Genomic DNA, 14079 nt, shown 5'->3' with positions numbered 1-14079 from the left:
AAGAAAAGAAAACCAGAAAGTTAAAGTAACCTGCCCAAGGTCAGACACCACTAAGTGTTACAGGGTGAGTTTCTAACAGATGTAATAACTCCAAATTTCCACCTTCTCTCTCCTCCCTTTCCCCTACTCGCTGTCCTCTGGGACTTGGTGCTGACCCAGGTGAGCTGAGCTCCTCTCACCCCCACTGGGGGCCTCCTTCCTCTGTCTTTGCTCACAGGACTGCCTTCCTTCTCTGATCCCCCTCACTTCCTCACCCACCAGCATCATGATGAGACAGGATAGGTTGGCAGTGGGAACAGGAAAGCCAGTGTAGAGAGAAAGCAGTAACCCTCTTGATGGGAGCAGCTCAGGCAAGGAGGGTATCACACATAGTATGGACACTGCCACCTAAGAGCTTCGCCAGAAGGACAGCCCCTGCAGACAAGCCCACGGTGAGTAGACAACACTAGAAGTCCAGGCAGGAGTGCTGGTCTGGAGGTGGCTGGACCTCTGCCACAGCCACCCTGCCCATTGGGCATAGAAGTTTTCTCTTGGGTTTAATTGTGGCCAGAAGGCCAGTAATGACAGATAAGGTTCTACTCTCCTAGTATGAGGCCCAAGGGTTTCAGAGTTGCTGGGCCTGAGAGTGGGAGGTCTCCTTTTTTAATTTTTTTTGGGGGGGACAGTCTCACTTTGTCACCCTCTATAAGGTGCTGTGACATCATAGCTCACAGCAACCTCAAACTTAAGCTTAAGTGATTTTCTTGCCTCAGCATCCCTAGTAGCTGGGACTATAGGTGCCTGCCGCAATGCCTGGTTATATTTTTTTGTTTTTTTTGTTTGTTTAGTAGGCCCTGGCCAGTTTTGAACCCACCAGCCCCAGTGCATGTAGCCAGCACCCTAACCACTGAGCTATAGCGCCCAGCCAGAGGTCTCTTCTATAGCCCCTGAGGGTTTATCTCTATGGATCATTGAAAGAAAAGGCAAAAAGGCACCTACTGTATATAGACCAACGACACAGTTCCTCCCCCAGGCTGGGCTGTCAGAATCCCAACAGGGCTGAGAAGGGCTAAAGGGAGCCAGAGTGAAGCTCCTGGCAGATGCACAGGAGTAACCCTGGCTGACATCTACCAGAGGAGTGGCGTTCCCACACAGTCTATTCTTAGAGAGTGGGAGGCAGAGGGACAGATGGTGGGTGGGATGGGGGCCCCACTGGCTGCCCTGGGAGGCATCTATAGTCAGCCTGGGTTCTAAGCACCTCTTCTCAGAAAGAGTGCGTCTTCATCTGTGAACCTCCCCTGGTCACATTTGTCACAGACGTCATCATGCCACCTATCTCATAGGTCGTCGAAAAAGTTGAATGAGGTGATGCATATAACTCGTGAAGAATTGTGCCTGGCAGAGATGGGCACAACTGGGCAATATTTGGGAGTTTTCATCCTTCTGTTGCCATGATGACATTCAGCAGGAGAGGCCCTCCCCACAGTAGGCCCTCTAGTTCCTGACTGAGCTTTTCTGCCCCTCAGGTCCTAGCTGGGCTGCTGCACCTTGGCGATATCCAGTTTGCTGACTCAGAGAATGAAGCCCAGCCCTGCCAACTGATGGACAATGCCAAGTGTGAGGGGCAGGGGTGGGGAGTAGAGCAGGCCTTGTCAGGGAAGTAGCCCTGAAGCCTGCACTGGTGGGATTAATGTGAGGCCAGAGGGTGAGACTTTGAATCTGATGCCTTAATTAAGCCATCTACTCCAGGGCCCTGCCCTGGATGATTTATGCCCCAGCTGTCTTTGCTGATGTAGACGGTATGGGCCCCGTCTTACAGATGAGAACACAAGAGTCACTGGGTTTATAAACCGATTTTTGTCACACACGTGGCAGTGTGGACTAGAACATAGAAGACCTGGGTTCAAGTCTTGACTCTGCCACTTAGTGGCGTCCACTAAGACTCATCTGGCAAGTCTCCTTGCCCATGAAAACCTGGGTTTCCACTGTCCAGTTGAGCAAGTCCTGGTTCCACTGTGATGAGTTCACAGTGACACATGAAGAGGACTGTTCCAAAGGAGGGGGATTTGCTTAAGGAGGATTTGCCCCTCTCAGGCTCTGTCAGGACTTCGGCCTCGCTGCTGCAGCTCCCAGAGGACGTGCTGCTGGAGACACTGCAGATTAGAACCATCAGGGCAGGCAGGCAGCAGGTATTCCGGAAGCCCTGCTCCCAAACAGAGTGTGACACTCGCAGAGACTGCGTAGCCAAACTGGTCTATGCACGGTAAGCAGTTACTCTGGTATTCTACCCTACCCACAGGTTCTCCCCCTGTCTGGAGTTGGGCCATATACCATGAGGCCATAGGCATAGGCCCAAGGTGGGGGATGCCAAATAAAGCAAAGGGGTTCCTCTCCCTGCTTCTCAGAACCCTGGGGACAGCAGGGCATGGCTCCCAGGTTTCCCCTAAGCCTCTGTTTCAGAGTATTGAGTGGGGAAGTTGTCACATTCTTGGCCAAGATTCCACTCATTATTAAAGTACAAGTACCTGCTTTGACCTTGGCACTAGATAAGGAAAGCCTGCTCAGGTCTCCACTGGCAAAGCAGGCCCCAAAGGGATCTGGAGCCTTGGCAGTTCCAGCTTCAGACCTTTAGGTGAACAGGCTCTTCTGTCTTCCTGTACCCTGGTACTTAGGCCTTATGTAGAAACCTGGGAAATGTGATATGTGATGGTAGAGCCAGAGGCTTAGCCTGCGGTCCTGAGTAACACAGCATGTGGCAAATGGGAGCCCAGCACAGTGGTGAAGGTGGGGCTCCCTAACTTTTTTTTTCTGGGGTTACATGGATACCTTTACCCTCTGGCTATATGGTTAGGTTCTAAGAATCTTTAAGGGACCTTGTAAGGGCTCAAGGAGGCCAGAAGTCTCTGAAATTATGGGACAAACCATGAAAATGTGTGTGTAAGCAAGGACTTTGAGTACCTTTCTGCACTTTTCTAGGGAGAGCATCCCCTGCTTTCATAACCTTCTCGCACTGCTGAGTGAACAAGATCCTCTGAGTTGAAAATGGCCCAGGATAGGGCGGCGCTGTGGCTCAAAGGAGTAGGGCACTGGCCCCATATGACGGAGGTGGCAGGTTCAAACCTAACCCTGGCCAAAAAGTGCAAAAAAAAAAAAAAAGGCCCAGGATAGCTGGGCCCAGACTTAACCCATTACAGCAAGACACTAGTTACCACTGCCTCAAAGCTAGTTTCACATCAGAATTTCAAGTCAAGCTAAGTGCATTGGGTATAATCCTGGCACTTTGGGAGGCTGAGGTGGAAAGGTCACTTGAGGGCAGGAGTTGAAGACTAGCTTGAGCAACATAGACCTTGCTTCTACAAAAAATAGAAAAATAAGCTGGGTATGGTGGCATACACCTATAGTCCCAGCTACTTGGGAGGCTGAAGCAGGAGGATTTCTTGAGCCCAGGAATTTGAAGTGACATGTAATTTTTAAACAATCTTGGCTCTTTGCCTACTTTGATAAAAAAAAAAAATTCATTGTTAGCTACTCAAAGCTAAAAAGAAACAAACAAAAAAAAATTTCAGGTCAAAGGTTTTTAAGGCCTTTGCCTACAAGTTACTTCAAAATAGTAGGTAAAGGCCAGGCCATATCTTGCTCACACCTGTAATCCCAGCACTTTGGGAGGCCAACGTGGCAGATCACCTGAGCTTGTGAGTTGAGATCAGCCTGAGCTAGAGTAAGACCTCGCCTCTAAAAAAACATAGCCAAGTATGTGGTGGGCGCCTGTAGTCCCAGCTATTCAGGAGGCTGAGGCAAGAGAATGCTGGAGCCCAAGAGTTAGAGGTTTCTGTGAGCTATGATGCCACAGCACTTTACCAGGAGTGATAAAAGTGAGACTCTGTCTCAAACAAACCAAAAAAAAAAAAAAATGTAGCAGATAAAGTGTTGGTCAGTCACAAAGTGAGTTTCTAACTATGGAACATTTTATACATGGAAAGCTGGGTGCAGTGGCTCATGCCTATAATCCTAGCACTCTGGGAGGCCATGGTGGTGGATTGCTTGAGCTCAGGAGTTCAAGACCAGCCTGAGAAAGAGTGAGACCCTGTCTTTACTAAAAATAGAAAAACTAGCAGGACATCATGGCAAGTGCCTATAGTCTGAGGTACTTGGGAGACTGAGCAGAAGGATCACTTGAGCCCAAGAGTTTGAGGTTGCTATGAGCTATGATGATGCCATAGCATGCTACCAAGGGTGACAAAGTATTTTACACATGGAAATCATCAAGTCATGGTAAAGCTAAGTCATTCATTTTGGTACTTCAAATGGGCATTTGAAGCTCCTGTGGCAAAAGGAGAGTCATTTTATTTACTAAATAGAAAAAAGTTGCAGAGCAATTACTTTAACAAGAATTGAAAGGGGGCAGCGCCTGTGGCTCAAGGAGTAGGGCGCCGGCCCCATATGTCGGAGGTGGCCGATTCAAACCCAGCCCCAGCCAAAAACTGCAAAAAAAGAATTGAAAGGAAGAAGCTCCTGAGTGGTATATATGTTACTACCTTCTGTAGTGACAATCTTCTCTGGGTTGGGGCTGGTTCCAGAGTGGAAAATGCCATTGTGGACCTCAGGTGGTTTGGGATCCCCTTGTGCAGGACTGAGTCAGGGATGTAGCAGGGCCTTGAGCTCTGGGCTCCACAGGTGGTTTTGCAACAGAGATCAGTGAACTCAGACCCACACCCAGACCTGCCCTTCAGCCCCTTATAGTCAAGAGTCTGTGGCTCATGTAGACCCCTTCCTTGCCTAGCTCAGGAGCTGAGCTGGTCATGTGTTTAGTCTTGCAAGAGGATAGGCCAGGCTTGTGTGTACCTGGGAACTTGCATGCCCATAGCCTGTATCTGTAGTAGGGGAAGACCAAATGGGAAGAGAAGCTAGAGGAGAATATTTAGCCTTTAACCCATCAGGCTTAGAATACAGGGCCCTCCAGTGTAGCACCCTTGCTTTGGGAGCAATTTTATTACTCTCTGGCTCAGCCTGACCCTCTCATCAGAGTTCACTCTCTTCTCCCCAACAGGCTGTTTGACTGGCTGGTATCAGTGATCAACAGCAGCATCTGTGCAGACCCAGGCTCGTGGACCACTTTCATAGGTAATAAGGGCCTACCATGCTCGGAACACTCCAGAAAAAGAACAGTAGAGCCCTGGGTCCACTCTTACTCGGGGAAGCTCCTTCCTCTTCTTTGCTCCTCTCTCCTCTCCCATCTGTCCAACAGTGTTTGGGTAAGATCTCTGCTCTCCAGTGCCCACATCTGACCTGTCCATAGCTCTACAGACTCAGAGAGTGCATTGTGTGTAAAAGTCCCTTTCTTCCTTGGAGACCCAGCTCTAATCACAGGAGAGTAGTAGGAGTAGGGAAAAGAGCCAGATTAGAAGGGACCTGGAAAACATGACCAAGGTCAACATCATTGTAACCCTGGATGGGACAGTCAGGTAAAGTAGGAAGTACAGCTTAAAAACACCAGTATAGTTTGCTAATGGGATGGTGGAATTCTCGGCACCAACTAGGCTGGTAAAACCAAGGCCCTTCATACTAGATTTGACTCAGAAAATGTTCCCTGGAATATGGTTTCCTCACAGGAGAAGCCTGTTCAGGACCAGAGAATTCAGACTCAAAATAGGTCTGATGTTTTGGGCTATACCTTACACCTTATTTGGGTTTTCTGTCTGCTGTGAGCTCTGAAAGGGTAGGAGGAGGAGAAGAGAAACACCCTGTGTACGGGGACAGAGAAGGTATGTTCTGCTCACTCCTAGCTGTCATGTTCACTCAGCTTCATCCTAGGCTGCCAAGTATGAGGCAGGAGCAGGGGCCCAGCCACTCTGGGTTCCTGTGGTCCCCACATCCTATCTGCTCCCTGCAATAGCCCCGTGTGTCCTCTGCCATCCTTCCAGGCCTGCTGGATGTGTATGGATTTGAGTCATTTCCTGACAATAGTCTGGAACAGTTGTGCATCAACTACGCTAATGAGAAGCTGCAGCAGCACTTTGTGGCTCACTACCTACAGGCGCAGCAGGTGAGGATGGGGTAAGGTGGGATGGTCCTTCTCGATCCTCTTTCTCTTCTTTCCCCTCCAGCCTCAGCCTAGATTCTGATTAGAAGCTTTTTGTTACTTCTTATCTTATCTATTTATTTGAGACAGTCTCACTGTGCCACCCAGGTTAGAGTGCAGTGGCACAATCATAGCTCATTGTCATCCTGAACTGCTATCTTGAGTGATCCTCCCCACTCAGTCTCCAAAGTAGCCGGGACTATAGGCATGTGCCACCATACCTGGCTAAGTTTTAGAGGTTTTAGGGTAGAGATGGGGTCTACTACACTGCTCAGGCTGGTCTCAAGCTCTAGGCCTCAAGCAATCCTTGCAGCTCAGCCTCCTAAAGTGCTGGGATTACAGACATATGCCACCTAGCCTATATTTTATTCCTAATTGACTAATAACCGTATGTACAGAGTATAATGTTTTGATATGCTTTTGTTCCTTCTTTGATGCTATTCTGGAATGCATTATGGTCCCAAGGCCAGCTTTGGATGGCCCATCTAGACCTCAGACCACACCTGTTTCTCCCACTTTGTTCTCTAGGAGGAATATGCAGTTGAAGGCCTGGAGTGGTCATTTGTCAACTACCAGGACAACCAGGCCTGTTTGGATCTCATTGAGGGGAACCCCATCAGCATCTGTGCCCTCATAAATGAGGTGAGGGTCTAGCTAGTGAGCTGAGCACCATAGTTGGTCTTTGGTTTTTCTGGGGCCCTGATGACTCACCTGCTATCTTCTGCTCCTTTTTTCCACTTTGCTAAGTGGGTTTGCTAGTTCTCTGTTTCCTCCCCCTTGGAGTCACTATGATGCCTATGACAACTCTGCTACCAGGGGGGCCATAGGTGAGGACAGTGAGGGTTGTGGTGAGACCCTCTTGTTTTTGTGGCTTATTGCCCACTCCCACCCCCACAGGAATGCCGCCTTAATCGGCCAAGCAGTGCAGCCCAGCTCCAGACACGCATTGAGAGTGCCCTGGCAGGCAGCCCGTGCCTAGGCCACAATAAGCTCAGCCCGGAGCCCAGCTTTATCGTGGTGCATTATGCAGGGCCTGTACGGTACCACACAGCAGGCCTGGTGGAGAAGAACAAGGTGAGGACTGGACATCCCTGTGGGGGGGCCTGGTGAAACAAGATGCTGAGTCATTCTCACACATACATGGTAGTTTCCCACCACACATCTGCTCTCTGCTGAACATCTCACAGAATCCAAGATCACCATCTTGGGCCCACCAGCCTGTGGTCTCTGCTAATCAAGCATGACCCCTGAAAATGACCTGTATTAGGCTAGGTCTCCAGTGCTCTGGTCATGCAGTAGACTAGCTCTTTTCTAGGACTCGAGCCCTGCCCTCTCCCTTTCTTCTGCAGCTGGGGTGGGCAGTGGAGGCCAGCCCACAAGCAGGCCTGCACAGCCATTCCACATGCCCACACCTGCTGCCCTTGCCCTTTCCCAATAGGACCCTGTGCCGCCTGAGCTGACAACGCTTCTGCAGCAATCCCAGGATCCCCTGCTCATGGTGCTTTTTCCTAATAACCCCAAAGAGAAGACCCAGGAGGAGACCTCTGTCCAGGGCAGAGCCCCTGTGTTAACCGTGGTATCCAAGTTCAAGGTGGGTCTGGTAGCGTTAACTGAGGTGCTTAGTTCCAAATGTTTATTGAGCACCTCCCAGGATTGGTGCTGTTTGCCTGGGAGCAATGGCGAGTCAAGTAGATGTGGTCCCAGTCCTCAGGGAATTTAAGTGTGGAAGACAGAGACAGAAAGCAGACAAATAGACTATCAGGAATATGACGGGAAGCCTAGGGGCCTGTGGGGACACAGTGGGGTGCTGATAGAGTGGTCATAGGTGAGAAGCAGTTACAGGAACCTCTGTGACTTGGCCCATTCCCAACTTTAGCTTCCTGCTCAAACCCTGTCCTCAGCTGGAGCAGATTTTTCACTTCTCTCAACATTGTCTGCCATTGTCTGTCTCCTACCATCCCTCAGCCCTCAGCTCCACCTTCCTGGGATGCTCTTGGCCACTGGCCCTGCAACTCCATCTCTCTCCTACGCTCTACATCACGACTCATAGAGTAGTCTTCCTCACCCATCAGATTTCAGTCTTAACATCATCTCCTTGAGGAGGCACCCTGGGAAACCAGGTTTGATTACCACTTTCCTGCCCCAGCCTTAGACACACCACTGAGGGTGGCCATCAGGATGTGTGTGTTGCCCATTAGACTGAGCTCTGACCCAGCAGACTGCCTACACAGCCCCCAGCACACAGGATGGGCTTTGTAACAGGAGCTTTTGCTTGTATGAATGGCATAGGGCTATGAGATTGTTCTCATCTAAGAAGATGGTTATGGGGATGGAGGGGAGGATCAGATTGAGGGAGACCAGTTAGGTGAGGGTCACAGTTCCAAAAGGCTCCCAGGAGGCAGAGGTAGAAAGGTGCAAGGAGAGGAGAGAAGTGTGCTTTGGCTCAGTGAAGCCAAAGCCTCCAGTAGTCATCCCCAGTACACATGGTCTTAGGATCCTGGGGAGGGCAGCTGGAGGTGCTTGATACAGTTACTAGCCAGGGCCCAGCTGATGGCTCTTGCAGCCCCAATCCCTGCCTGACCCCGTGGTCTCTCCCATCTGTAGGCCTCCCTGGAGCAGCTCCTACAGGTCCTGCACACCACCACACCCCACTACATTCGCTGCATCAAGCCCAACAGCCAGGGCCAGGCACAGACCTTCTTCCGGGAAGAGGTAACTAACACTGGACCAGAGCTGCTTTGCACCAAGCCCCATTGGACCAAGACCCTGGAGGGATGAAGGGCAGGACATCACTCCAAAGGGAATATTCAGAGGGTCTCTCATGCTGGGCCTGACATTAGGGAGGGCTCATCTCCCCTACTGTGGCAGGACAGTCATGTGTGGTTGGGTGGACCGTGCACAGCAGCCTAGTCAGGGAGGCAAGCAGGGGCACCCGTGCATCTTGCTCTCCACTCACCAAGCCATGTGCCCTGACGGACTGAAACCACCCAGAGGAATGGGGATCTTTTGTGATTAGCCAAAAGTCTGTGTCACCTTATAGTCCAAGCACACTGCAGCCTTTTCTGACTGGAGGTATTGCACAAAAGCACTCTGGCCCAGTAGTCGTCCTTTTCTTGGGGTATTAGGCTCTGAGGGATGTGTATGAGGTATGAGTGCTGGACAGTGCTGAAGAGGATCCCACAGTCACGTGTCAGATGTGGCCTTAGGGTTTGTTGCCAGGGCCGCTTGGCTGTGCAGTCAAGACCTGAGTTCAGGTCACAGAATTTTCATGGTATAACCTCCCTGCTCCTCTGTTACAATCCACTCTAATGCCTGCAATTTTTTAAAGCAATTAAAACTAGAAATGTGCTTGGACTACAGTGTGTAGTAGTCAATTCCTACCGCATGGAGTGAGGTGATGAGACAGAGCCAGGATTGTGCCTTGCCCTAGCTGTACCACATGCCATGCATTCGCTGAGGGGGACTTGGGACCTCCAGGGCCCTTTCTAGCAGTTTGTTTGTTTGTTTTGAGACAGTCTCAAGCTGTCACCCTGGATAGAGTACCGTGGTGTCATAGCTCACAGCAACCTCCAACTCCAGCTCAAGCAATCCTTTTACCTCAGTTTTTCTATTTTTAGTAGAGACAGGGTCTTGCTTTTGCTCAGGCTGGTCCTCCGACAGTGCTAGGATTACAGGTATGAGTTACCATGCCCGGCCAAGATTTTTTTCCAAGGTCCCATGATATCTAACCACCCGAAGTAGATACTCCCATTAGCTGAGCCTCAGGAGAGCCTGCTGGCCAGGATGTCAAAAGGACAGTCCATGCTGGCCAGGGTATCAAAAGGACAGACGGAATGGCATTTCTGCCCTGCTGGCCCCAAGCTACAGATGTCTCCCCACCCTTGCAGGTCCTGAGCCAGCTGGAGGCCTGTGGCCTTGTGGAGACCATCCATATCAGTGCTGCTGGTTTCCCCATCCGGTAAGTGGAGCTGATCATTACTGGGGGCAGGGCCAATTCCAGGGTGGTGCTCAGGACTCGAGCCAAACAAGAGCCTGCCCAACTCAGAGTGGGATGTAGAGATGAAGAGAAAGAGGCAGGTCTGTAGACTCCGACCTGGAGCTCAAGAAGCAGCTCCCATTCACTTACTGTGCACTGTTCTGTACCCAGCAATGTCAGTGAATAAGAATGGTAAATCTGTACCCTGTTGGGGTATTCATTCCATAGAAAAATTAGTATAAAGTTATCATTGGTCCTAGGAAGGAAATAAAAAGTGCTCTTAGACTAATAGGAAGGGGATCCTTGGGCCAGTCAGGGAGGAGCCCCTCTAAGCACCTCAGACCTGGGGGAAGGGAAGGGTCAGCCTGGGAGATCTGGGAGAGGGAAGAATAGTCCAGGCTGAGGGAACAGCAAGCATAAAGCTCCCAGGTTAGGAATTGAGAGATACTAAAGGGACTGAAGCACAGAGAACTCAGAGTAGGAGAGAGGGGGGCTCATAGGGCCTTAGAGGTCTTTGCAGCTTGTCCTGAATGCAGTGGGAGCACTGGATGACACAAGGATGGAGTGGTGCCATCTCCTTCATATTCTAAGAAGATCCCTTTGTCTGCTGTGTGGAGATTGGATGTAGGATCAGGATAAAAGGGAGATGAGTGAGGAAGCTATACCAGGCCTGTGAACAAGCAGTAAAAAATGGAGAGAAGTGGGTTAAATTGGTGTATGGCTCACAATAGAAAGAGCAGACAGGACTGACTACAGCGTGTTGGGCAGGAGAGCAGTCAACTTCCAGGTTGCAGAAGGAACTTGCAGCTTTCTATCTAAGGTAAATGGATGCATCAGGAGACAAGTTTACTGAAACGGGTTGTTCTGGGCAAGGCCTAGGTTGGAGGGTCAGGGAAGGAATTCTTACAGCCTTGTCAGGTTTGAGAAGGCTGCGAGATAGGCTCAGGGCTCAGCAGATTCCCTGGTAGTCTAATGGCTAGGGTTAAAAAAAAAAAGAACTGGAAGAGCACATGAGGGTCTGTCCTCAATGGGTTTTAAGCACCATGAGCAAGGAGGAGAGAGTCTGAGGCCATTTAGAGAGGGTGGATGGCAAGAAGCCAGCAAGGACCACTTGGAAGGAGTCATGGGTGCAGGAAGAAGCTCGGGTCTTGGGTATCCTGGAGGCTGAGAGACAGTGCTCTACAAGGGAGAGGACCACTGCTGCCCAAGGGCCAGGTAGGAGAGAGACCAAATACAGACTCCTGGGTTTGGTGGTTTGCTGATGCTGTGATAAGAGCCATGTTCACATAGTGTTGGGGACAGAAGTCAGACTCCTGGGAGGGCTGACAGGCAATTGGGAGGAGGAAGTGCAAGTAGCAGGTGTCACCAGCCATTTAGAGAAATATTTGCCTTGAAGGAGAGCAGAGAAATCAGGAGGATATAACCAAAGGTTTGGAGTCGAGATACGGTTAAGCATGAATGTCCTGGTTGCCTGGGGAGAGCCTGTCAGCCCCTTTGGAAGAAGGCAGGCAGCAAATCCCCTATTAGAAGAACAAGATGCTTTGTTTTGGTAGACCAAGGCAGCAGAAAGAGCAGACCCAATTTAAAATGGTCTCCGTGGGCTTCCCAGATAAGGACTCTAGTAATCTCTCTAGAACCACATCCTTATCTATGCAGTGGGGTGGTCAGGGTAGCACCTTACTGCGTTGCTGAGCAGATGTACCTGGCCCACAAATGAAGTCATTCTCTTCCTCTACCTGCTTTGGCTTCCAGGGTCTCTCATCAGAACTTTGTGGGAAGATACGAGTTACTGAGAAGGCTCCATCCTCGCACATCCTCTGGCCCCCATAGCCCATATCCTGCCACAGGGTGCTCTGGTGAGTGGGGCCCATTTGTTAGTCATTTGTTCAATCATAGTTTACTGAGCACCTACTCTCAGGGCCAAGGGGCTGAGGGTTCAGAGGTGAATAAAACACAGTTCTGCGCTTATAGTCCTGGTTCAATAGAGAAAGCAGACTGAAAAATAGCATGGAAATTGGAAAGGCAGAACTATGAAGATGATGCTGTGGGTGGTGCTGGGGAGGTGTGAATCGGGGAAGTAGTTTCTTAGGATAAATTGGATAAGCCAGGTAAAGGACATTCCACATGACAAAGGTAATTTGAACAGAGACCTGGAGGCTTGAGACAGCAGAGTGGGTGTGAGGAACTCCATCCTATTCAGTGTTGCTGGCTCAGTAGGGCAGAGAATGGCGGTGAGGCTAGGGTGACAGGTAGGGCCCACTCTCGGACCCCGGACTTTATTCTCTGGGCAAATGGGGCACTGCAGGAGAGGGAGAAAGTGACTGTCAAGCCGCTTTCGGCTTATTGGAGACCACTGTGGGGGCCCCTGGAGGGCTGTAGGAGTGAGGCCAGGAAGTTGCCCCAGTACAGAGAAGCCAAAGATGTGGGCACAGGGAGGAAACATTTAGAAGAAACTGGTTAGCCTTTTGAATTATTTTATTTATTATAGAGATGAGGTCTTGCTATACTGCCCAGGCTGGTCTCAAACTCCTGGCTTCAAGCAGTCTTCCCACCTTGTCAATTATAGATGTGAGCCATTGTGCCCAGGCAGAAACTGGTCTGCCTTGCTAGGCACTTGATTACAGAGGGAGAGGAAAGAAGAAAATTAACTTGGCCTGGCTAGGGGGCGGGTGTGGGTGGGAAGGCAAGAGGAAGAGAGGTGTGGGGAAGCTGATAAGCCCTGCCATGGCTGACAGGAGCTCCAAGTCCCTGGAGTTGTCCATTGGAAGCATCTGTAAGGTGCTTGTGCAAGCTTTAATCTTAAGGGGAGGGTCTGGCCTATGGGCCCACCGGGGGTTATTGGCATGTAGGAATAACAGAGTCCAAGGACAGGTAGAAGGAGAAGAGGCAGCTGTTCCCCTTGTCCCACCCTGCATACCCTGAGACTCATCAGGCCCTGCTGAGACAGTTCTGCTTTGGTTTTCCCCCCTCTTGGGCAGAGTTTCATCACTTTCCTTTCACTCTTCTTTCTTTCCCCTCTCTACGGTTTGCTCCTCTGTTCCGTGTCTCTTGCCCAAAGCCCCTTTGGCCCTTGGTTGTTTGGCTGCTGTTTCTCACCTCCGGCATCTCCTTTGGCAGCCTCTTTCTCCACAGAGGCACTGGCAGCTAAAGGTGGTCAGAGCCCTCAGGTAAATCTTCCCTGTGCAGGAGTCAGCCCTGCGCCGTGTGGGAGGGCAGGCACTGGGACCCACTGGGCCATCACAGGGCTGAGATTTGTTCTCCCTTTTCCCATACGTGGTGGGATGAAGGGTGAGGGGCTTTGGGAGTGACTGGCTGCCCTGTTTGGCCTTCAGGATGTTTGGGGCCTTAGAAACAACTGCTAGCTGAGCAGCCTTGGACTCCAGGTTCAAAGGAGTGGCTCTTCTAGGCATTAGATACCCTTTGCCAGCCTGTCCAAAGGAACAATGGCAAAGGAGGCTGAAGGACACCCCACGGCACAGCAGAAAGTAGGGATTCCAGGACCCCTCAGGACAGCCAAGGCCGTGAGGGACAATAGAGGGGCTACTGGTAACCTTGCCCAAAAAGGGAAGAAGGAAATGACTAGAGCCAAGAATAGAAAAGAGGTCTAGAGAGTGGTAAGGAGGCCAAAGCCAGTTTCCGAAGGCCACAGAAGCATGTACAGATGACCAGGCACTGATGGGGCCTATCTCCCCTCCCCCAGGACCTTCTCCACACAGTGAGGAAGCCACAGTTCAGTCTCTTCTCCAGGACATTCTCCATACACTGCCGGCTCTAACTCAGGCAGCAGCTACACCTGGTGACTCAGATGCAGCCATGCCAGCCCAAGTACACTGTGGCAGGACCAAGGTGTTCATGACTGACTCTGTGGTAAGCTGGTCTAGGGATGAGGAGATTATAGAAGGCAGGTGCATATTTTCCTCAACAGGACAGGGACTGGGTCCTCCTCAGGGAAGGGGAAAGAGAGCCTGAGGACCTCAGTGGATGCCCTTTGTCCCAGCTGGAGCTTCTGGAGTGTGGGCGTGCCCAGGTGCTGGAACAGTGTGCC

The 14079-nt window shown here is 50.7% G+C and overlaps 1 protein-coding gene across 1 annotated transcript in view; it reads left to right on the top strand.

Annotated features, from left to right (window-relative positions):
* MYO19 (myosin XIX) overlaps positions 1 to 14079 on the top strand; it is a 33582-nt gene that overhangs the window by 15360 nt on the left and 4143 nt on the right. Inside the window, exons 10-21 of the mRNA XM_023516613.1 lie at positions 1506 to 1596; positions 2074 to 2242; positions 5027 to 5100; positions 5901 to 6022; positions 6587 to 6700; positions 6956 to 7132; positions 7497 to 7649; positions 8663 to 8770; positions 9946 to 10016; positions 11787 to 11890; positions 13735 to 13901; positions 14032 to 14079. The exon at positions 14032 to 14079 is cut by the window's right edge and continues 25 nt beyond it. Coding sequence (XP_023372381.1) covers positions 1506 to 1596; positions 2074 to 2242; positions 5027 to 5100; positions 5901 to 6022; positions 6587 to 6700; positions 6956 to 7132; positions 7497 to 7649; positions 8663 to 8770; positions 9946 to 10016; positions 11787 to 11890; positions 13735 to 13901; positions 14032 to 14079 — 1398 coding nt within the window. The remainder of the gene's footprint in view (positions 1 to 1505; positions 1597 to 2073; positions 2243 to 5026; positions 5101 to 5900; positions 6023 to 6586; positions 6701 to 6955; positions 7133 to 7496; positions 7650 to 8662; positions 8771 to 9945; positions 10017 to 11786; positions 11891 to 13734; positions 13902 to 14031) is intronic.

This window comes from Otolemur garnettii, unplaced genomic scaffold (genome assembly GCF_000181295.1).
Source record: "Otolemur garnettii isolate 467f Iridium unplaced genomic scaffold, OtoGar3 scaffold00094, whole genome shotgun sequence".
Taxonomy (NCBI): domain Eukaryota; kingdom Metazoa; phylum Chordata; class Mammalia; order Primates; family Galagidae; genus Otolemur; species Otolemur garnettii.
The sequence above is the reverse complement of the archived record's forward strand: the minus strand, read 5'-3'. Positions and strand labels throughout refer to the sequence as shown.